General features: G+C 42.0%; 1 protein-coding gene across 1 annotated transcript; it reads right to left on the bottom strand.

Annotated features, from left to right (window-relative positions):
* Nucleotides 1–3,532: 3,532 nt before the first annotated feature.
* On the bottom strand, nucleotides 3,533–21,138 carry LOC130106028 (uncharacterized). The gene is made up of 14 exons (XM_056272225.1): nucleotides 21,012–21,138; nucleotides 19,650–19,837; nucleotides 19,470–19,574; nucleotides 19,271–19,385; nucleotides 19,010–19,160; nucleotides 17,695–17,815; nucleotides 15,145–15,300; nucleotides 15,025–15,062; nucleotides 14,911–14,940; nucleotides 12,390–12,562; nucleotides 6,008–6,429; nucleotides 4,346–4,445; nucleotides 3,977–4,229; nucleotides 3,533–3,878 (listed from the first exon to the last, which is right to left on the bottom strand). Exons 4-14 carry the CDS (start codon nucleotides 19,343–19,345, stop codon nucleotides 3,805–3,807), a joined length of 1,593 nt encoding a protein of 530 aa, XP_056128200.1. The 5' UTR covers nucleotides 19,346–19,385; nucleotides 19,470–19,574; nucleotides 19,650–19,837; nucleotides 21,012–21,138; the 3' UTR covers nucleotides 3,533–3,804.
* Nucleotides 21,139–22,278: the final 1,140 nt, after the last annotated feature.

Genomic DNA, 22,278 nt, shown 5'->3' with positions numbered 1-22,278 from the left:
GAGTACTGTTTCCCACGGCTGTGTACTGTTCCCGTGAATGAGTACTGTTTCCCACGGCTGTGTACTGTGTTCCCATGAATGAGTACTGTTTCCCACGGCTGTGTACTGTTCCCGTGAATGAGTACTGTTTCCCACGGCTGTGTACTGTGTTCCCATGAATGAGTACTGTTTCCCACGGCTGTGTACTGTTCCCGTGAATGAGTACTGTTTCCCACGGCTGTGTACTGTGTTCCCGTGAATGAGTACTGTTTCCCACGGCTGTGTACTGTTCCCATGAATGAGTACTGTTTCCCATGGCTGTGTACTGTGTTCCCGTGAATGAGTACTGTTTCCCACGGCTGTGTACTGTTCCCATGAATGAGTACTGTTTCCCACGGCTGTGTACTGTGTTCCCATGAATGAGTACTGTTTCCCACGGCTGTGTACTGTGTTCCCGTGAATGAGTACTGTTTCCCACGGCTGTGTACTGTGTTCCCATGAATGAGCACTGTTTCCCACGGCTGTGTACTTTGTTCCCGTGAATGAGCACTGTTTCCCACGGCTGTGTACTGTGTTCCCATGAATGAGCACTGTTTCCCACGGCTGTGTACTGTGTTACCATGAATGAGTACTGTTTCCCACGGCTGTGTACTGTGTTACCATGAATGAGTACTGTTTCCCACTGCTGTGTTCTGTGTTCCCATGAATGAGTACTGTTTCCCACGGCTGTGTACTGTGTTCCCGTGAATGAGTACGGTTTCCCACGGCTGTGTACTGTGTTACCATGAATGAGTACTGTTTTGTCTGCAGCCTCTTCACAGCGTGCGTATTGATTCTTCCCTTTGGACTGCCGCGACTGGGATTCCTCGTACCCCAAACGTGCAGTATATTCTGCTGAGTAGGACTCCGGTGCTGGGGTTAGCCGATGTTCGCTCATTGACGTTCGCTCATATGGAGCGCTGCTGTTTTGCTGCTGTCTCAACAAAGATATTAAAACAAAAGGATTTGCGTCATTTTCATTATTTCACTCTGGCTGCGGCCAAACAAGAAACTGTTACTGCTTTTGCATGCAGGTTGACTGGAGGAATATCGTTGCCCTGCAGTTTTAGCGTGTGTGTGTGTGTGTGTGTGTACAAGGAGAGTGTTGTGTTTTTGTTTGGTTTTTGTTTTCTTTCAAGTATTTATTTAGTTAATTTTTGTATTTTTGTTATTTTTGTATTAGTGTTTCTACTGTGAATTGTGTAGGTCATCATTCTGTGTATGTGTTTTGTTGTTTATTTTCATTAGGGGTTGAGTGTCCAAAAGTAAAGGGGCGGGGCTTGACTTGTGGATTATCTTGTGATGTGCTCTGCATGTGCACAGGTGTGTGAAGGTGATACTGATTTGTTTTTTTGTGTATTTCTTGTGCTACTTCTACGAGTGTTATGGTGCACATCTAGTCTCCCCCTGCTGGCCACACTCAGTCCTGTTGTCTGATTATTTTTGAGTGCTGCCCTTTTGATTAAGTGTATTTCTTTTGTATTTAATTGTGAAGTTTGTCTTAGTCAGGGCTGTAGTATTCTTTTGAACATTTTCCTTGTGTCTTTGTCTTGAACTATTTATTATATTTGTGTCCTTTAATAAAAAAAAGTAATTATTTATTCATCCACATCTCTTGTCCTATTGAGGGAAAAATCTGTGTAGCCTATTTATTAGGTTGGTATTCCTGGGTTGAGAATTCCAAGGTGGCGTAGTCATTACACTAGATCTTTAGTAATTCCCCTTCTTGCCACACTTATTTGGAAATGAGACATTTGTACCAGTCGCATTGAGACATTTCGGATGATACTAAACATGTATAATACTCGATGATAATCATTCACATTAAACCATTTCGATTCTTGGGTGAGTTTGGGTGATCTTCGCATGGGGGATGAGGAGGAGAAATGTAGATTAGGATGAGGGAGGTGAGACCTTCGTCTCAATAGTGCCCGAGAGGGAGTTCAAATGTTAATTTTCAGCCTCACCCAGTTCTTCCAGTTTTTCCAGTCTTACAGCAGAACTGCAGCACACAGCTGTGATTCGGGAACGAATCTGTGGCTTTGAACGAATCGTGAGATTCAATGATCCGTTCATAATTACAGCCACATGCTTTGTTACTGAATGAATGAATGACTCAATGACTCACTCATAAAGACCTACTGGCGATTTTAATTTTAATATTTAAAAATATCACTTCATTTTTAACATCATTGCATATTTATTGAACATTGTTTTATTTAAAGCAATATTTATTTTATAAAACACATGTGCATGCCTCTCTCATTTTCACAGATTCCCGTTTTTGAAGTTTACACGGATAAGATAACGGTAGTTTTTCAAAAACTTGCACTTTGAAACCTACTTCAAAGTTTGCGTTCTCAGGCCACCAATACGCTGTTGTCGTGTAAATAAACAGCCAGAACGCATTAAAAGTTTTCTGTGTTCAGTTACAAACAGTGTGTAAGCGCACCTAAGTTAATAACTAATGATTTTTACAACAGAAATTAATTAATTAAAAACTTGTGCTAGGCAATGACTTTTTCTAGAGCTGCTGTAAAGCCGAAAAACAATCTTTGTTGCATTAATTTCCTATTATCACTGTAAAGCTGCTTTGAAACAATCAGTATTGTGAAAAGCGCTGTATAAATGACTTGACAAACAGTGCTTTCCACTTTCCACAAAATGCAAAAAAAAAAAAAAAAAAAAAAAACTGTAAGTGTGCTCAGTGAACTGATTTGGCTTTCAGACACAGTGCTGTTACTGTACCGGCTACAAAGCTGTCATGATGAGTTAGGTTTGTTTTCCCTCTCTCTCTCTCTCTCTCTCTCTCTCTCTCTAGGTGTTTCTCTTCTACCCTTATATATGCAGCGAGTCATTATTTTCGGCGTGTCTGTCTTGTGTTGGTCTCAGCTGATTTCTGTCCAGTACCCTCATGTGAGTCATGTCCATCTGCTCGCTCGTGGTGCTGTGGGCATCGACTGGGGCTGTGCGCTCGCCATTACCTCTCTGCTTCTAGTGTGAGACCTCTTTCCAGGACTAAGGACTACTCCTGAGTTTCCAGAACGCTATTCCTGATTTCACCTCCAGTTCTGCGTCCACAATCAAGTCCTTATTTTCTCCTGTGAACGGCAGACTGCCTCAGTTCTTCTGTTATCCAGCACCTCTTGTGTTTGGCTCCTCTCTCCGATCTCTGACAACAGCAACTGGATTACACTGAACACAGAGTACCTTCAGAGTACTTTAACTAAAACTTTTATTGAATCAATAACATGACAGACAAATAACTGAATTATTCGCACACATCAGTATTTGTTAAGAAACAAATAAATCAATAATACAAATATTGATTTCTTACATTTACACTGCTTTAAAAAATGTATTGAAACTGATTCTCATTAATGGAAGTGGCCTAAATTTTGGTCTGTTTGTCATACAAATCCTATCGTAGGATCGTAGTCTTATGGACTATATTTATGATACTTTATGGTGAATTTTTGTTTTGGTCCATTTTGGAAAAAGATGAGAGTGAATAAATGCCAGAATTGTCATTCTTTACTGAACTACTGATTTCTTTATTGTTAATAAAAGGTATCATTTTATGAAATTACATAATGTTGTTGTAGTTGTTTAAAATGAAATGATTTGAAGAGGTGTTGATGTGTTTCTTGATGCAATCTCTAAATTTGTGAATGACTGTAAAAGTATGAAGTACGTTGTCCTACAATGTGCTTTTTCCATGACTAGAGGGTATATAAAGAAACTTTGTAGTGGTGATTAAAAAAAGATAAAATAGGATGATTTAGATTAGTCAGTGATGAACTGAAGCAGCAGCACAGCCAATGACACAGCAACTACCCAGAATGCACCTCTATCCAGAGCTGAAACAGAGAAGAACAAACATACTTTGATATGTGCTGTGTCAGGCTTTGCACACAGGTCTGTGCACTATACTGACATTAGCGTGTAAAACCCTTACCGTGAGAAGTAGAGGTTGCTGCGACCTGGCTAGTGGAGGGCTGAGCAACTGGGACAACAGTTAGGGTTGGGTTAGCAGTTGTAGTGCTGGTTTCTGTGGTTTTTATGAGTCTAACAGGCCCTGAACGGATAGTGTAGTTGTGGGTCAGAATGCTGTTTATTAGAGTCTTGTCTGTCGTTTCCGCACATGGATCAGGACATCTCTGGGTTTGTTTGGTGGAAACACAAAGGTGCACTAGACACTCAACAAACATCTAGACAGACAAATGAACAGAGTTTAACAACAGACCTGCAAGAAGGATCCACCTGTACATAGAATGTACATAAAGAGGTTATCAAGCATATTGAGAACACAGATAATGAAACATACAGTGTCTCCCATTATACCCAGAGAACTGAGATATAAGCGGTAAATCCGAACAGTCGAAGTTGACGTCAAGATCTCAAAGGTCCCATTTCCAGGTGCACAGCTGAAAGACAGAGAGCTGGGTGAGCAGATTTATGATGGAAACAGAAAGGGTGAAGTCAAAAAAACATGAAGTACATGAAACAAGATGAGAGGTATTAAAGGGAGAGGCTATGAAATCTGAATTGTCTTCATTTGAGATTCCACCAATTATATCACAAAAACAGCTGAGTAAGAATGAGAAGTGCCCTGAATCTTTCAGTCTATAACATAAACTATATTTTAGCTTTCTACAATTATACTTTAAAAGAACAAAAGTCTCTTTGTTACAATCATGTGTTCATAAAATTTGGTACATAGAGATTGAGACTGAGACTGAATGCCATCAGTGTAAGTCAATGTAAACGAGATTCAGGGGGATATCATCTAAACGGCACATCCATCTTTCCTCAAAAAGCCACATTATTTTTAATATTCATCTCTATAGCACAAATGGCACAGGACAGGAAACATGTCAGTGTTTTGGGTGGAAGAAGAAAATGAGTGAGTGCTGCTGGTCCAGGTGCTGCCACATTGCTAGGGTGGTTGCCAGGGTGTTGCTATGCAGTTGCAAAAGGTTTCTTTTTAGTGTGCTGTAGGGATGGTAAGATTCACCGATTCGCATCGGTGCATCGGCATAAAAGCTAACGATGCGATGCATCGATTTAAATAAGTGCATCGGATACAAGTTGGCATTTGTATCGTGATGCATCGTTTCTAACATCTGCATCGGTAAAAAACGATTTATTCATATATAATTATATACGATTTTGCCTCATTCGCGCGTCCAGGTCGACTAGATTGATTTCTCCTTTCTGAACTGTTGCTCAAGCGCGTTCTCTCATCACCACTGCTGACGCTGCTACATGAACATGACGGATCACAACACTACACTAGAGTGCGAGGCGTGTCCTGAGTCACCTACCTTTAAACCTTAAAGTAGGACATTTAAGTTAATCTGGTTAATCTGGCCTGTGACTGCCAATAATAGTTTTTCATATATATTTTTTTACATCTGAATACAGTTATTAAAGACCTGTTTGTGAAAGGTTTTTTTATTTTTATTATTGTTTATGTTAAAACAGCACCTGCTTTTATTTAATCTTTTGGTTTTGTGAAAAAAGATGAAAGAACCATGCGTTAAAAGTCAGATGGCACTTAAGCTACTTTATGATTTGCTGTATGTCTGAATAAAATAAATAAAAGTTAACTATCTATACCATATTGAATTGCATAGCATCATATTACATTGAATCGCATCGCGTTGAATCGAATCGAAACCGGATCGCACCGCATCGTAAGAGTAGTGAATCGTATTGCATCGCATCGGTAGCTGCTTATATGTATCTTTAATGTATCGTATCGTTGGCTATGCATCGAGATGCGTATCGCATCGGCCTCAGCTGTGGAGATGCACATCCCTAGTGTGCTGCTATGCACCTTTTAGGGCAGTTGTATACAGGCCCAAAGTAAGTCTTTATGATATTTTTGGGGCACTCGTTCTGAAAACTTGTTAAAATAACCAACACTAATAACTATTAGCAGTAGAAGTAGTTTGAGCAAGTCAGGGCTAACGTTGATACTAACCCGTGGTTCAGCAGAGGCCGTGAGTTTACAAAGTCTTGTGTGTCTGACTCAACACAGCGGCCCACCATGAGCTCCGCTTGGGCCAGTGAGCAGTTGGAAAACACATGCAGGTCCAGCGTGTCCATCCTGCCTGTAGACCGTAGCTCTCGAGCCGCGCGCACCGGTGGCAAACTGCGCATGCGCGGCACACGCGTCTCGGCGGCCATAGGGCCCTCTCCGGGGAAGTGGAACTCAATCCAGAAGGACACTGCACCAAACGTCTCCACTTCTGACGGTATGGAGATTTTAACAGCTGGAGCTTTGGCTTGTTGTCCGGGAATCCGGCAGGCGAGTGGGAGAATGAGAGTGGCAACACGGCTTATAGTGGAGTTAGGATTGATGCTGCGTAAAGTGTTGGTGTACAGCAATTCTGAACCTAAATGCTGAAAAATATCAAAGATGAGATACCAATGAAATCAAATTAAATTAAAAAATGAAATATTTAAAAGCACCACCACTCACACCTTATGTCGTTCCTATAATTTCTTTTACTCTCATCATTCTTTTTTTTAAGAGTTTAATTTCTCTGCTGTACTCCAAGAAATATTAAAATATATTTTTTTGTTAATTTGTTTTTCTGTCATTTTTTCTTTTAAATTTATTTCATATAATTGTACTGGGCATTTACCTGGTGATGTTCAATGTCCATTTAGAATGTGGGCCGTTTTGATCGACGACCTACATTTTAAGTTCACTGTTTGCGCACATATATTGACTACTTTTGTGATTTAATGTAATTGTCAGGATTATATTTTGTTCTGGTTTGGTTCTGTTCCTGTTCCCTGTCATGTTAAGTTGACCTAGTTTCTATGTATGTGCCAGTTTGTTTCCTTGGAAACTCAGTAGTTAATCATTCAGCTGTTCCTGTTTAGTTCCCTCATTTACGTTTGTAAATTTACTCCCAGTTTTTTATTATTATTTTTTACGTCATACATTAAGTAAATTATGAAATAAAATGTTCATGATGTACGTTAGGGTTAGTTAAGTTAAAGAAAAGAAAAGCAACTCAAAATGATGGAGCAGGTCATAATCACAAAATGTCATTGGATTTTTGTTCAGAAAATAAGCCTATATTAAATGTAATACAATTTTAAATCAAAATTACCCATTGTTCAAAAATATATTATGCTATATATTATATTATGCTATAAAATACAGTTTTTTTACAGTTAGGACCAATTTCTCAATATTTAGGTCACTTTTTCAAAACTACACAGTTCTCCTAAGAAACTTTCATCTTGGCACAGCAGTTAATTTCACATTTAAAATGCACTAAAACTACAAAAAAAAATATTTCTCAAATAAACTTATTCTTTCACAACACAAGCAAAGGTTTCACCCAACAAACACAATTTGTCACTCTTAAAATGGGTAGCGTTTTGCCGGGCAGAGGCGTGGCTTGACTTCCGGCTCCGCTTTCGACTGGGGCTGGCCTGGGTCGCTGCTGGGTCGTGAAGCTGGCCTGGGTCGCTGGTGAAGCTGGCCTGGGTCACTGGTGAAGGTGGCTGGGTCACTGGTGAAGCTGGCATGGGTCGCTGCTGGGTCGTGAAGCTGGCCTGGGTCGCTGGTGAAGCTGGCATGGGTCCCTGCTGGGTCGTGAAGCTGCCTGGGTCACTGGTGAAGCTGGCATGGGTCGCTGCTGGGTCGCTGAAGCTGCCTGGGTCGCTGCTGGGTCATGAAGCTGGCCTGGGTTGCTAGTGAAGCTAGCCGGGGACGCTGCTGGGTCGTGAAGCTGGCCTGGGTCGCTGGTGAAGCTGGCCTGGGTCACTGCTGGGTCGTGAAGCTGCCATGGGTCGCTGTTGGGTCGCTGAAGCTGGCCTGGGTCGCTGAAGCTGCCTGGGTCGCTGCTGGGTCGTGAAGCTGGCCTGGGTTGCTGGTGAAGCTGGCCTGGGTCGCTGCTGGGTCTTGAAGCTGGCCTGGGTCGCTGAAGCTGCCTGGGTCGCTGCTGGGTCGTGAAGCTGGCCTGGGTTGCTGGTGAAGCTGGCCTGGGTTGCTGCTGGGTCGTGAAGCTGGCCTGGGTCACTGAAGCTGGCCTGGGTCGCTGGTGAAGCTGGCCTGGGTCACTGCTGGGTTGTGAAGCTGGCATGGGTCGCTGCTGGGTCGCTGAAGCTGCCTGGGTCGCTGCTGGGTCGTGAAGCTGGCCTGGGTTTCTGGTGAAGATGGCCTGGGTCGCTGTTGGGTCGTGAAGCTGGCCTGGGTCGCTGAAGCTGCCTGGGTCGCTGCTGGGTTGTGAAGCTGGCCTGGGTCGCTGTTGTGTCGTGAAGCTGGCCTGGGTTGCTGGTGAAGCTGGCCTGGGTCTCTGCTAGGTCGTGAAGCTGACCTGGGTCGCTAAAGCTGGCCTGGGTCACTGAAAGCTGGCCTGGGTCGCTGAAAGCTGGCCTGGGCTGCTGCTGGGTCGCTGCTGGGTCGCTGCTGGATCGTGAAGCATTCCTGGGTCGCTGCTGGGTTGTGAAGCTGGCCAGGGTTGTTGCTGAAGCTGGCCTGGGTCGCTGCTGGTTTGGCGGGGCCATCTTGGAGTGACTAAAGGCAGTGGTGGAGCTTGCTCTTCAAGGCAAGAAGTGATGCACAGCCTGCGATGACTTCTGGGCCTCGATGTAACTTTCCGCAAAGCCACCTACCGCGGAGCCGAATAAGCCAGACGGGGAAACGGGAATCTAGAAGAGCCGCCCTATCAGCGTCCTTAATCACAGTGAGATTGAGCCATACGTGACTCTCCAGCACCACTAGACTGGCTGTGGCGCGGCCGATGGTTTGGGCTGTGGCTTAGTAGAGCGCGGAGCCAAATCATTCTCTTTAAACATAGCCAGATCAGGTCCAGACTCATCCATACGGTGCAGAAGTTTGCTCTGGTAAACCTGGAGTACCTCCATGGTGTGTAGCGCCTGTTCGTCAATAGTGAACGCTTTGGAGGAAAGCGCTAACGTGGTCCTGCAGAGCTTAGAAGGATCGGAGGGCTTAGTCTTCCGGCTGATAGCTGTGAGCGGGCGGAGATGAGCCGGAACCGTGGAGAGAGCAGCCGAAGACGAAGAGGGAATGCGTGCCGAGTAGTGGGAGCCCCATGTCTTTGTGTGTTCCTGATGGACCTCCGGGAAGCACAGGGCTGGGTGTTGGTGGAGCTCTGGCTGCAGGACACGTTCATCGAGTCGGCCACGGGCGGCTCTTCTGGGGCCGACCAGTCCAAGCACAGCTCTTCAACAGCTTTAGTGAGTCCATGCGAGACTGGCATCATCACTCTGCTTAGGCGGCGGAGTCATCACTGGAGTTCGCCAACACTTCACAGTCAGAGGCGGCCAGAGACATCAGGGCCAGTTCTTCCTCAGATTTGCCGAATGAGATCATGCCACTCGCACCAGATGAGAACACAGAACACAGAGGACTCTTCAAAGTGAAGGGAGAACGAGACTCGTGGGCACTGGGCTTTCGCTGCGCAGCTTGGCGGCGTCGTTTCTTCTTTCACCTCGGCTCAAGAGGGGAAGGAGAAGTAGGGGCGTAGCGTGGCCAGGCACGGCTTCTCGTGGTGCGGGCAGCTGGAGTCCAGAAGCGCCGCCTCATCGTGGGGAAGCCCTGGCAAGAGACGCACATTTGCAACAATGTCGCAGAAATTTGCTCTAAAAATGTGCTCTTTTATACAATCGCCGGATGGCCGCAGGGGAAAATGCTTGGTCAGCTTGCTTGTTTGTTTGTTTGTTTATTTAATAAGGGACAATCCACATTAATGAACATAAGGACAATGTCCAAATGTAAATGAGCCAGATTTAGCCATACAGACTAATTTTCATCTGGAGTCCCCTTGCTTGAAGATCTTGAATCCGCTGCGAGGCTCGTCGACGGCGGGAAAAGGCGAGGAGAGAGGCTTCAGTCTTCTTCAGCAGCGAGATGATCTTCGCCCTTAAAGGTGCAGTGTGGGATTTTTAGCGGCATCTAGTGGTGAGACATGCAAATTGCAAACGGCAAGTCACTCGCGGCCTATCCCTCGGTTTTCAAACTCGAATGAGAAGCTACGGTGGCCGACGTAAGACAAAATATGTCGTCGTCTGAGTCTGAGTCAGCAGCAGAGAGTAGTACGGTTAAGTCAAGCAATGAGGTTTCTTTAGCGCTGTTTGTTCGCTTTCGGCTACGGTAGAAACATACCTTCAGACCTTCATAGAAGGGGATTCCCGCGCCTATGTAGATATAAATGTCTCATTCTAAGGTAATAAAAACATAACGGTTCATTAAGTAAGGTCTTTATACACCACTGAAAACATAGTTATGGATTTTATATTGCATTTCTGTCAATAGATCCTCAGAAATATTACACAATGCACCTTACATAATATAATAATAGTAATCAGCTGATTGTCTCACGAACGTAACACATTCTCCCCACACAGCAAACCCATAATACAGCGAGGGAGAAGAACCACATGAAACTATGCAACTATATATTTTTTCTAACAGGGTAGTAAAAGTTTAGCTGGCTAATATGACCTGTTACTGTGGCTGAGCTGGTTAAAGCGTAAAGCCTTGTTTAAACTCGACGCGTCCGCATGAGCCCAAAGGTGCGCGCGGCAAAAATGACGTGATTGTGACAGCGCGCGCGCCTCCGCAGCCTCCGCATCCCCTAGACACCACGGCACTTACTACACACAATAGGCTTTTTTTCTCTGATTTTGGAAACTCGATCGACTTAAAATGCTTCCAAGATCGACGGGTTGGTGATTCCTGTAACTGTTTACGGTCAATGACAAGAGTAGCCTACTAATCAGCTGTCTCACGAACTTAACCAGCACATTTATCCCCACATAGCAAAGCCATAACACAGCAAGGGAGAAGAATTAATTTACATGAAACAATCCAACTACATATTTACACCACTGACAAGGGAAAAGTCACTACTCACGGTGTTTATGACTAGCTTCTTCTAGCTTCCTGCGGCTTCTCTTTCAATGTAGTGACGAAACGCGCTCTGTAACGCTGTTTGTTCGCTGTCGGCTACTGTAGAAACATGACGTCACAATATGGCGACCTTCATAGAAGGGGATTCCCGCGCCTATGTAGATATAAATGCCTCATTCTAAGGTAATAAAAACATTACGGTTTATTAAGTAAGTTCTTTGTACACCACTGAACACATAGTTATGGATGTCATATTGCATTTCTGTTAATAGACACTCAAAAATGTTACACATTGCACCTTTAAGGAGAAAGATTCTGACGAGATCTGACATTTCTGTGCACTATATAGGCAGCGACCCCTCCCATTCCGGCGGGCTTAAATGCCATTTGTCAGTGCATTTGCACAGACGTGAACCAATCAGGCTTCAGGATTTGGAGAAACAGGAGTTTTCCCCCATAAGCGTAAGCTAAAAACTGTCGCAATGCGAGTGAACCGTATCGAAAGGGAACACTCGTTATTCAATGTTTTCTTTTGTAACATTTCTTTACGAAACAAGTATGACACTCTCCTGTTAAGAATTCACTGCAGTTTTTTACATGGTCCATGTTTTTTTATAGATGGTAATGAAACTGAAAGACTAACACTTGTGTAGGTGTTCTTCTACATCTAATTGCTTTGATAGAATTCGATTTTTTTTAGATATGGATAATATTTAAATATTGTATTACTGTAGAAATGTAGCAAATTGCTGTTTTAAGTTCAAAACCTAATATAATACAAAACGAAAGGAGTATGTAATCATGTGTAGATTGCCATGTGGATTCCTAGAGTTTTGGCGGTGATTGTGTAAAATAAATCATGTAATTCTAAAGATGTCGTCTTTGCATTTTATTTTGCCAAAGCAATGATAAATGATCCTCAGTTTATCCCACATAGACTGATGTTGTCATCACTGTGTGAAGAGTTTTGAAAAAGGTTTCGAGAAATTGGTCCTAGTGAAAAAAACAGTATATTATAAACATCTTTTGCTTATACGTTATGTGCTTCTATCACACTGTTAACTTTTGTCAGTTGCTACAGTGTGTTCATTATGTAATAAAATTAAATTACATTAAATTACATTAACATTAAATTATAAACATTTTATTATATTAATTTAATTTAATACTTAGTACATTATGTGCAGTTACTACATTATGAGTTGCAACAAAAAAAATGTTTGGAACAACATGGTAGTGCGCAAATGATGGCAGATTTTTCATTTTTAGGATAACCACAAAAAAAACCTCCTCTCTTTTATACTCCAGTTGGGTTAGAACTCTGACATGTGTTCATCTAACAGCTCAGTGCTTTTCCAAACATAAATGTACAAAGAAAAAAATATACAGAATAAACTGGTGTTATTGCTAGAAATCCAAAGACACTAATAACTACATCTATCTACCAAGAGAGAACGTTTGCTACCATTCTCTTGGTTCCACAGCCCGTCAGAGAGAAGGTGGTGGTCACATGGGTTGTGTTGTAAAACACTGGGCATGCCGGATCATTCAGCTGGAGGTCCGAGACATGAAGCTTCTCCAGGAAGGACATGGGCAGCACTAGAGACATCTGAAGCTCCCGCTCCTTACATTTCAACTCTGACAGCCAAATAGACATAAGAAATGTTCTTACATTTGGAACAAAATGAGGATGAGACAGGCTTATGACAAGTGAGTGGACGCTTTCGAAGACAGGCCTGTGCTTTGACAAGTCATGCAGTTTTATACAAATGAGACGGGTAGATTTGCTAGTACATATAAGTTTTTTGTTTTTTTGTGTCATAGATTGTGATGAGTTCAGGTTTTAGTCTTCGGTTCTGTTCAAATAAAATGTTGCATTTTTCAATGACAGAAAGAAAGCCGTGAACACGAATCAATGAAGAAAAAAACAGAATGCAAAAAGATTTAAGAAAGATCATCAATCCACTGTGGAAACACTGAACATCATTTGCTGCAGGTCACATTTTTTCTCTGTCAAAAAATCAGAAATAGAGAGCACATCTGTAGTGTATTGTGATGTACACACTGATAAAAGCAGGACAGTGCATTATTATGTTTAGGTTCCAGTGTGTTTTGCTCTGTGCTGTTGTGTGAGAGTTTAGTGTCTGTGTGCTCTTTAATGAAGGTGTAGTTGGTTTCCTTATGGATGTCTGTCAGTGTTACTGTACGTATTAGATAAGGAATACTACAACACCTGAGGTGTACAGCAGGGCTGGACTGGGACAAAAAATCGGCCCGGGCATTTTGGCCCAGATTGGCCCACTATATAACACAACCGAACTTTGCACGGCCTTGAATATGTATACCAACTCCTATTAAAACCACTAATGCCATAAGTGAATAGGAGTGAGTAAGAGTTAACCGATGAAATAACTACTAAGTTGAACTATACTCCACAGTGATGAATCCTAAAGAAAGCTATAAGCTGGGATAGCAATACCGGTTTTTCCCACAGGTTTTTGTGAAATCTGTGGTGAGTGCACCTCTGTCCCTCTAGGGGGGTTCAGGGGCATGCTCCCCCGTAAGAAAATTTTGTGCTTTTTAATGTTAAATTCATCAATCTGGTGCACTTTGAGAGTTAAAAATAAAGAGCTCCAACCCATATTCAGTGTGCAAATTGAACAAAGAAAAACTCAAAACTCTTTTAGTTGTGATATAGTGTCTGTCTACATTACACTACTACATAATAATAGTTATAATATTAATCCCATGGCAGTAATAGCCATATGTTGTAAAACAAATGCACTGAAAAATAAAAGCACAAGCAAATTAGTTTCGTACTAATTTCTATACAGAGATAAGCACGTGATCTTTTATTTTGACGGAAACGGCATCGAGCTTTTATTTTGAAGAATAATATGGTTTACAAACTCATTACTCATTATTGTCTCATTACAATTCTAATAAAATGCGTAATCGTCAAATATGCAGATGTGTAAATAATGCGTAACTGGGTAGTGGGTTCCTACATAGCCTAATGGTGTGTTCACACCGAACGCGAATTAAATTATTTGGGCGAGTAGATTACATACAAAGTCAATGCAACGACGCGAATTGGACGCGCCAGGCGTTGCAAATGACGCGAATTGGGCGACGCGTTTGCCGCGAATGTCCTCTTCGCAAGTTGAAAAATTTGAACTGGAGCGAATGTTCAAGCGTCTAACTAAACGCGATAGACGCGTATTTGACGCTCTATTCGCGTTCGGTGTGTGAACACACCATAAGTGTTGTTGTGACAGTAGCCTAGTTCTGCTTACCACAGTTCTCTGCACTCACTCATCTCTCTCCTTATCCTCCTCGCTATCCTCCTCAGACACTTGAAGGGCCTTTGAAGTTTCTTTTTCACGCTATTTCTCTGCACATTCCTTGCGTTTCTTCTCCATCTCTCCGACTATTTTGACAGATACACACTGACACTGCTCGCTCACTCAGAGCTCAAAGGGGGAGGAGTTTAAAGATGTGATTGGACCAGCCCAGTGTCAATCAAGAAAATAACCAATGGGCCGCTGATTTACGCGTTTCATCATGCGCCGGTCTCAGAGCCATATAGAGTGACTCTGGCCGGTCTGTGAGAAAAAGAAAAACCTACGCGGACTTTTTTGTCCAATGCATTACACCGGCACAAAGATCCCAGAGCCGCCAATTAAACACAACTAAACGCAATGGGCCGCCGATGTACGAGTTTTATGGGCCGTTAAAAAAAAAAAAAAAAAAAAAAATTAGTATGAGATGTATTGGCCCACAAAGCACGTCGGCCCGCCGGGAAAATGCCCGGTATGCCCGATGGCCAGTCCAGCCCTGGTGTACAGTATCTGTAAAACAACTGGAGTCTGTATTGAATAAAGCGCTATATAAATAAAGGTGACTTGACTTGCACATTAAGCAGTACAGGCTGAAAACAATTGAGGAATATTATAGTGCTGCCATTCAGACAAAGGAATTATTACCTGTTCCTGGTGGCAAAGGATCTGTTCGTGCTGAAAGAGAGTGATATTAGATTAATAAATATTATAGGCATATGACCACCAGGAAAACATGGAAAAGGAGTACATCAGCCTTACTTTGTTGCAGCCATATACACCTGATGCGAGACTGCAGGCTGTGAAACAAACAGAAGAGAGTTTTCAGCCGTGAATTGGTTTTATGAAGTATTCAGGTTGACTCCGTGAGCTCCTTGCTACCTCTGAGTATTTGCAGCAAAACAGATGGACAGCAGATGAGCAAACTGGTTAGGACCTCGGACCCAGGACAGGGCGACGGAGCTCTGGGAATCCCTGCCTGTTTCCATTGGGGAGACGAAGAGGCCCGGTGGGCCGATCACCGCGATTTCAGACACACTGCAATGACAAGCAAAACAAAAAAATCAACTGATAGAATGACAAAAAAGATGTGTGACTAATTATCATGGTGCTTGAAACTATCTTCAAGCTTCTCTCCCTTTACTCATAACAGTACTAATTATACGTACATATAATCAAACAGAACCATGGCATTTCTGGCTTCACCAAACAGATTTGCAAAAATAGATAACTACACACTACAATGTCTAGTGTACAGACATTGATACACAAAAGGGTTCATTCTGGAAGGAGTGAAATGATCTGTAAAATGTAGGAAATCTTTGCAATGTGAAAAGAGATCTAAAGGGATCCGAGTGAAGACGCCGTTACCTGACAGTGTCTTCCACTGAAAAAGAACTCTAGCCCGGATCATGGCTGAACAGAAGCAGCACTGGTGAGCTTGAATAGGAGGGTTATTTGGGCCACCACTGCCATAGAGCATATCTATCACAGCAAGTGCAGAGGCGTGTGGGAGTTGGTGGCCAGCAAGCTTTGTTGGACCATGACTAGGAAAGTAATGTTGTAATGGTGCCACTCTGACACGGCTACAGAGACAGACCTAAGCCAGAGGACCAGACGTCCATAGGCCACATTGATGGCTGTTTCTGAGACTGGCCAAGTTACCTTGAGTATTTTTAGTCACAACTGCAGAAGATTAAGCACTCATCCTAGACAGCAGCACATCTGTGCAGATTTCAATTTCAAAACACTTTATTTGTCGCCAAGGGGGAATTAATGAAGCCACATAGAGTAGCGTAAACATTATACATAAAAACATCCTACATTAAATAAATAACACAATGTGCACGAATACATCATATTAATGAATACCTAATATATTAAATAATAATTAAAATAAAGGCAAGATAAACAAGGGTGCTAGAGATGGTTGAGAATTTAAAAGCTGCACCGATTTGGGAACAAAGGTTGCCTTCCTCCTTTGTGTCCTACAACATGGACAACGAAGCCGCTCTAAAACAGAGAACATTACATGTGAAGTGTCTCGCAAAATCCTTCCAGCCAACCTCAGCATTTGCTGTTCACTTATAATAGAAAGAGCCCTAATAGGGAGTCCAATAATTTTTTAGCAGACTTTAACCGAGTGCTCCAGACTATTTCTATTTTGGAGGCTTATAGAATGAAACCAGCAGACGATGGAGAATGTAATGACACTTTCAATATAGGAGTAGTAGAACATAGTGAGCAAACTCCAAATGAATTGAGCTTCCTTGAAAGGTACTGCCGCTGCTGGCGTTTCCTCAGTATCTCCTCTGTATTAGAAGTCAATTGAACTGATTGTCAAAAATTGTCCCAAGGTACTTGTACTCTTTGACAATCTCTATAGGCTTTCCATGAATAACAGTAGGTACCGCCATAACCTGCTTCTGCTTATTGGAAAAGGTTAATACCATCTCTTTAGTCTTATTCAAGTTAAGCTCCAAACAGGAGATGTCACACCACTCAACTAATGATGCTGTGAAAGGCCTGAAAGCAGAGACAGTAAAGCGGGATCATCGGCAAACTTAATCAGATGACAATTAGGGTGAGTGGATCTACAATCGTCGGTATACAAAATGAAGAGCAGAGGTGAAAGGACACATCCCTGGGGAGAGCCAGTTGAAGTATACAGGAGGTCAGAAAAATATTGTTGACCAGCACTCTCTCAGACCTATTGGTCAAAAAATCAATTATCCAGAAAATCATTTGGTCCTCCAGATGAAAACGACTGAAAAGTTTCTTAGCAAGAATATGTGGCTGTAATAGGGAATGTGGAAGAAAAATCATTAATCAAAAATATGGCTGTGGTGTTAGGTGTCTCAAGATGCTTATGAACAAGGTCTGTGATAAACAGCTTTGCATCACCAACCCCTCTGCCTGTGCCATAGGCAAACTGAAGTGTGAGTCAGTTACTTTAGTGATATAGCTTTTAATAATCCTCTCCATTGCCTTTATCTCAAGAGAAGTGAGTGCAACAGGCCTCAGATATCACTGACATTTACATTTGGGTCCAGTCAGGTGAAAAACATTTAAATTTTACTGGATCGGGATTTTCTTTTTTAAGAATGAATTTATAGCTGTCTGGTTTAAGAAAGAAGTGATTTGGGGCAATTCAAGTCAGGTACAGATCTCAGAAGCTCAGAAGACCTCTAGGTTGCACTTGTACTTCAACATGCCTTTTGATGTTTTTGTGTTCTGCAGAAGAAAGATATTCATACAGGTTTGGACAACAGGAGGTCGAGGACATGACTGAATTTTAATTTTTGGCTAAGCATTTGAAATAAGAATGACATTCCTTTCTAATGAAATTTTTATTTGCGATAAATTGATTTGAGCATGAAACGGTACAAGACTCAAATATAATGTCCAAATATAACTGTCCTGTATGCGTACCTCGAGTCCACAGTAATATTGAGCTGGACTTCTCCAAAGGGCAGGACGTGGATCACAGCGCCCCCTGCTGGACTCACTCCTGTGAACTCCGGCACAGTGGAGCAGTCGGCTCCGCTTTCAACTGCAATAACACACAACCAAGAAATCTATAGTAGCACACAGTAAAACTGCCTACAGATGTGCATGGCACAGCCCTATCTTATCGGTCTTCTTACTTGTGTACAGGGCTCGACATTAACACCCGCCAAATGCGGATGCATTTCAGCTGTTGTGTGTAACAGTCACTCCTACTAGCCACTTGCATTTTTTAATTTTATATAACATACATTTTTCAATAGTAGTCTTTTAAAAAGGCATCTGAAATAATAAACTAAGTGCCGTGTAGTGTTGTCAAAAATATAGATTTAAAGATACTTATCGATACGGAAATATCTGAAACTCTTCCGCAGGATACACAATACTAGCTGTGTATTCTCCCTCTCTAATCTCTCCGACAGCGAGTGACACACAAACCCGGATTAATATTGTTGGCGTTACAGGGCTTGAACTTCAGCGTGGGATTGCACGTATTGAGCATAATTTTACTCATTCCCGCAGATTTTGTGCTCACACCCAAAGGCTGTATAATGGGTCCGTGCGTCAGGCCTTAAAGTGACAGAAGCCTAATATACCAGATGCCAAATTAATATTATATTAAAGATAATATTAAAAATATCTATATGGCCGTTTTTCCTTACGGTATTGATGTCTAAATTGTGGCCAGTGAAAATGCTGAGTGGCTAGTGACTTTGTAACTTTGGAAAACCACTAGCCATAGTGGCTGGTGAGCAAAAAAGTTTCTGTCAAGCTCTGCTTGTGTACATACACAAATCTAACTATATTATCTAATGTTATATCTATATATTTTATGTAAAAACCTTTTGATCCTTAAGGCGTAAGCTGTAATGCAAGCGTTGGCATACATAGGAACTTCTTCAGTGCTGTGTAATGAAGTTGGCTGAGAGAATGTACAGTGTTCAGAGCTGGAATCTAGGAAAATACTCTAAAAATCTGATTTGACAAATTAGAATTTATTAAATTTCAATATCAATACTTCAATTTGTGTTATGGAAGCAAAGGAATTATTTCATACCTTCTATTATTTTGTACTATTATTTTAAAATACTTGATTGGTATACTGTATATATGCAGTAGTTTTACCCATAGCACTGAGATTTTTCAGTAGTTATGTTGTTGAATGTGTTTATTTTGAAGGCTTCAAAAAACAGTACTGTAATTCATTAGTTCATTGTGAAGACTGAGATGAAATGCTAACCTGTTATTAAGAGATGCACAGATACAGTGGAGAAAGGCTTTGCCTCGTTGAGAATCTGGTTCTTCACAGACGCAGGGAAATCCTCCACCACGATCTGCACTGAATACTGACCCAAATACCCTCCGCCGTCATACAACAGTGTACACGTCTCCTTTCAGGGTTAAAACACATGGGTGTTTGGAAGAAACAATAACCCGCAAATTAAAAAAACACTTGTAACTATTTAATTGAACTGAATATTTAAAGGTAAAGATGACTGACTTCATTAAGGCGCATAAATTCACCAAGGCCATTCTTCTCATAATGACAGCGAATCTCATCTCCATCCAAATCCATCACATTTACCGGGATTTCCTGAGGACAACCAGCTCTTATCCTGGTACACAGAGAGAGTACACAAGTTTCAAACATACAGTGTGTTTTCTATGTGCATTTCTGAAGTGTGTTTGCAGGGCCTTGCCTGACTGGAGGAGGCAGCGACACGTATGGAGGCTGGTTAACACTGTTAGTGTCCGGTCGGACGGACAGATCTGCTCTTGAATATAGTGACACGGCTCCATCGGATCTAAAGAGTGAACACAATATATTATATTTTATTCACTCCACAGGTCATTTACTTGGGCCGTCTGTAATCACCAACCCGAGCTGAAGAGTGGAGGTGTGGTTTAGAGGGATGGTGTTCTGCCACTGACGGAGGCACCAGCCGGGAGAAGGGAAAAGCCCTCTCAAGGGAGACGAGCGGAGCTGATCCCGGCAGTGCACTTCAGTGCACACTTCATCCAGCGCTGGACAGGGCAAAGTGGACACCAGCCTGTAATGAGCCCGGACCTGCCGGCAGAGACACCACACCTTAACCCTATAGACCTGCGCAAAACTCCAAGACCCTTTAAAACAGGGGTGGGGAACGTTGATCCTGGAGGGCCACTGTCCTGCAGAGTTTAGCTCCAACCCTAATTAAACACACCTGAAGCTAATCAAGGTCTTCAGGATTGTTAAAGTTACAGGCAGGTGAGTGTTTTTTTCAGGGTTGGAGCTAAACTCTGCAGGACAATGGCCCTCCAGGATCAACGTTCCCCACCCCTGCTTTAAAATATCAACGTGGTTAAAACTTGCTGTCGGTCTTGGTGAACAATTTATTAAGATGTGTCGAGCTATAGTTTGCTGAAGCTCTTTCTGGCGCGCGCACTAATGGCTGTCGCTCTCTACACTCAGGGTTAGGAGAGGTCTTTTACTCGCCTTGGGGACCGAACCGTTTGCAGAAGCTATAAGAACAAATATTCATATTTGTGGGTTAACGGTAGCAAATAACCAACATAAGATTATGCCGACGATATTTTGGATTTCATGGTGAATTCTGCATTTTTTATATACTTTATTTAATGCAGCTCAGAGGTAGCATAAATGCATTTACACTTACACAAATAACACTAAAAGATGAATGTTTTAAAAATAAAAATGTAAATACTGAAATATGAAATGTTTTTAAAAAACTGATGCTTTAAATATAAAACTAAAATTAAAATTGCTATTAGTCAATTGTTAGTCTCTGTCTTAAGGAGTGAGTCAACAGATTCGTTCAAACACAGATTAATTTAGTAACGAAACACCTGTTTTGCCTCAGAGACATGCAACATAGCTGATATTCTGGGAAATAATGCTAGTTTAATATTGCTTATTATATCATATAAATAAGAGGGGAAATCATCCAGGGGATTTTTTACCTTGAATTCTAACCCATTACAAAAGGATCCATCATAGTGAAAGCATGCAGCGTCAAGGCGTTTTTCATTGCATTTTGTACATTGAGTAACACTTCATAACGTCATAAAATTCAGATATTATCATAGATGCTACATATAGCACTCCACTCACATTCCAGAGTGAACCATAAACTGAGGAAATAAATGAGGCCTGAATCAGAGGCTTTAAATCTTGACACATGGGACAAGTTGTCTCTTACAGAACAAAGATTGAAATAGTTGTTGTAATGAATGAATCTCACCTGTTCTGATCCGTCCAGATCAAGCAACTCGATACTGACGGCTGCGCTGATAATGGATCCGGCAGTGATGCGAGGCAGTGAAAGCACACAGACGATCAGAGTCCACAGACCGGCCTTCGCCTCGGCACAAGCCATCGCTACACACGCCGCAATCAAGATGTGAACCGTTCAGAATAATCTTTGTAAACTTGGGATACCAAGTCAGTCCATTGTGATTAGTCTATGAACACACTCTATGGAATTTTGTCTTATTATCATGATAAACTTATGCACATGCTAAACCCTAAATGTTTCTTTAAATTTCACAACAGCTTGTTCAAAGGTATTATTTTTATTTTGAAATTCAGGAGTCATTTCAATGGCACAAACTGTCCCAGTTTGCCTGAATCTGCCCTACGTACTTCTAAGACAAATCTCTGGCATGATTGTGAAAGAATCAGACGTACCAAAAGTCTCCTGATGTCCCGATGCCTTCAGAAAGATTCCCTCCGCTGATTTATCAGTAACTGGGAAAATCTGGGTAGATTAGACAACGTCCAGAACTCATGTGTGAAACATCTTGTTTCCTAGCATCAACGTGAAAGTAAAACGTTGTAAGAAAGGATGCCAAACTGGCTTGGTGAGAATTGTTAAGGCATTTGGGTCTTTTGTTTAATGATTACGTGTCAAGGAGTGTGAATGCCAGGAACAGACTGTGTGTTTAATAAAGCTCAACAAGAAAAAAACAATCAAATATCCTCATTAATTCTTGTAGAGACACAGAAATCACGCCTGCTTATGGCCAGCAAACTGAGAACACGTATGAGGAGAAAACATTTCCCAGCCGTGAAGCCGTTTGTTCTTTGCATCTTGTTGAGCAACACTTGAGCTCATGTTTCAGATCAGCCGGTTTCGGTCTCACACACATAAACACACACCGTGGTATTTCTTATAAGTGTCCTAGACTACTTCCTTGGTCAATTTTCCACTGAGTTTAAAGTTGCTAGGTGTTTTCTGTAGTAGATATAAGTATATATGTCTTTAGCGACATGATTTCAGCATTTATGGGCGGTAGAAGTTTAATTGCCTTCTGGATCAAAAACTGTTGGTGTTTTCCCCCTTGTCTATCAAGAAAATTCTTGGCCGAATGACCTTTTGTTTTTAAACAAACTCCAGGGCTGTGTGGTCATTTAATTCCCATACGAACCAACACCTCTATTAGGAGACATCAATAGAATAATAGTTTATTTACTCTGTTCTGACCACTGCTGTGTCACCTAATGTTTTT

The sequence above is a fragment of the Rhinichthys klamathensis genome, unplaced genomic scaffold (genome assembly GCF_029890125.1).
Source record: "Rhinichthys klamathensis goyatoka isolate OS25496 unplaced genomic scaffold, OSU_Roscu_1.1 h1tg000332l_1, whole genome shotgun sequence".
NCBI classification, from domain to species: domain Eukaryota; kingdom Metazoa; phylum Chordata; class Actinopteri; order Cypriniformes; family Leuciscidae; genus Rhinichthys; species Rhinichthys klamathensis.
The sequence above is the reverse complement of the archived record's forward strand: the minus strand, read 5'-3'. Positions and strand labels throughout refer to the sequence as shown.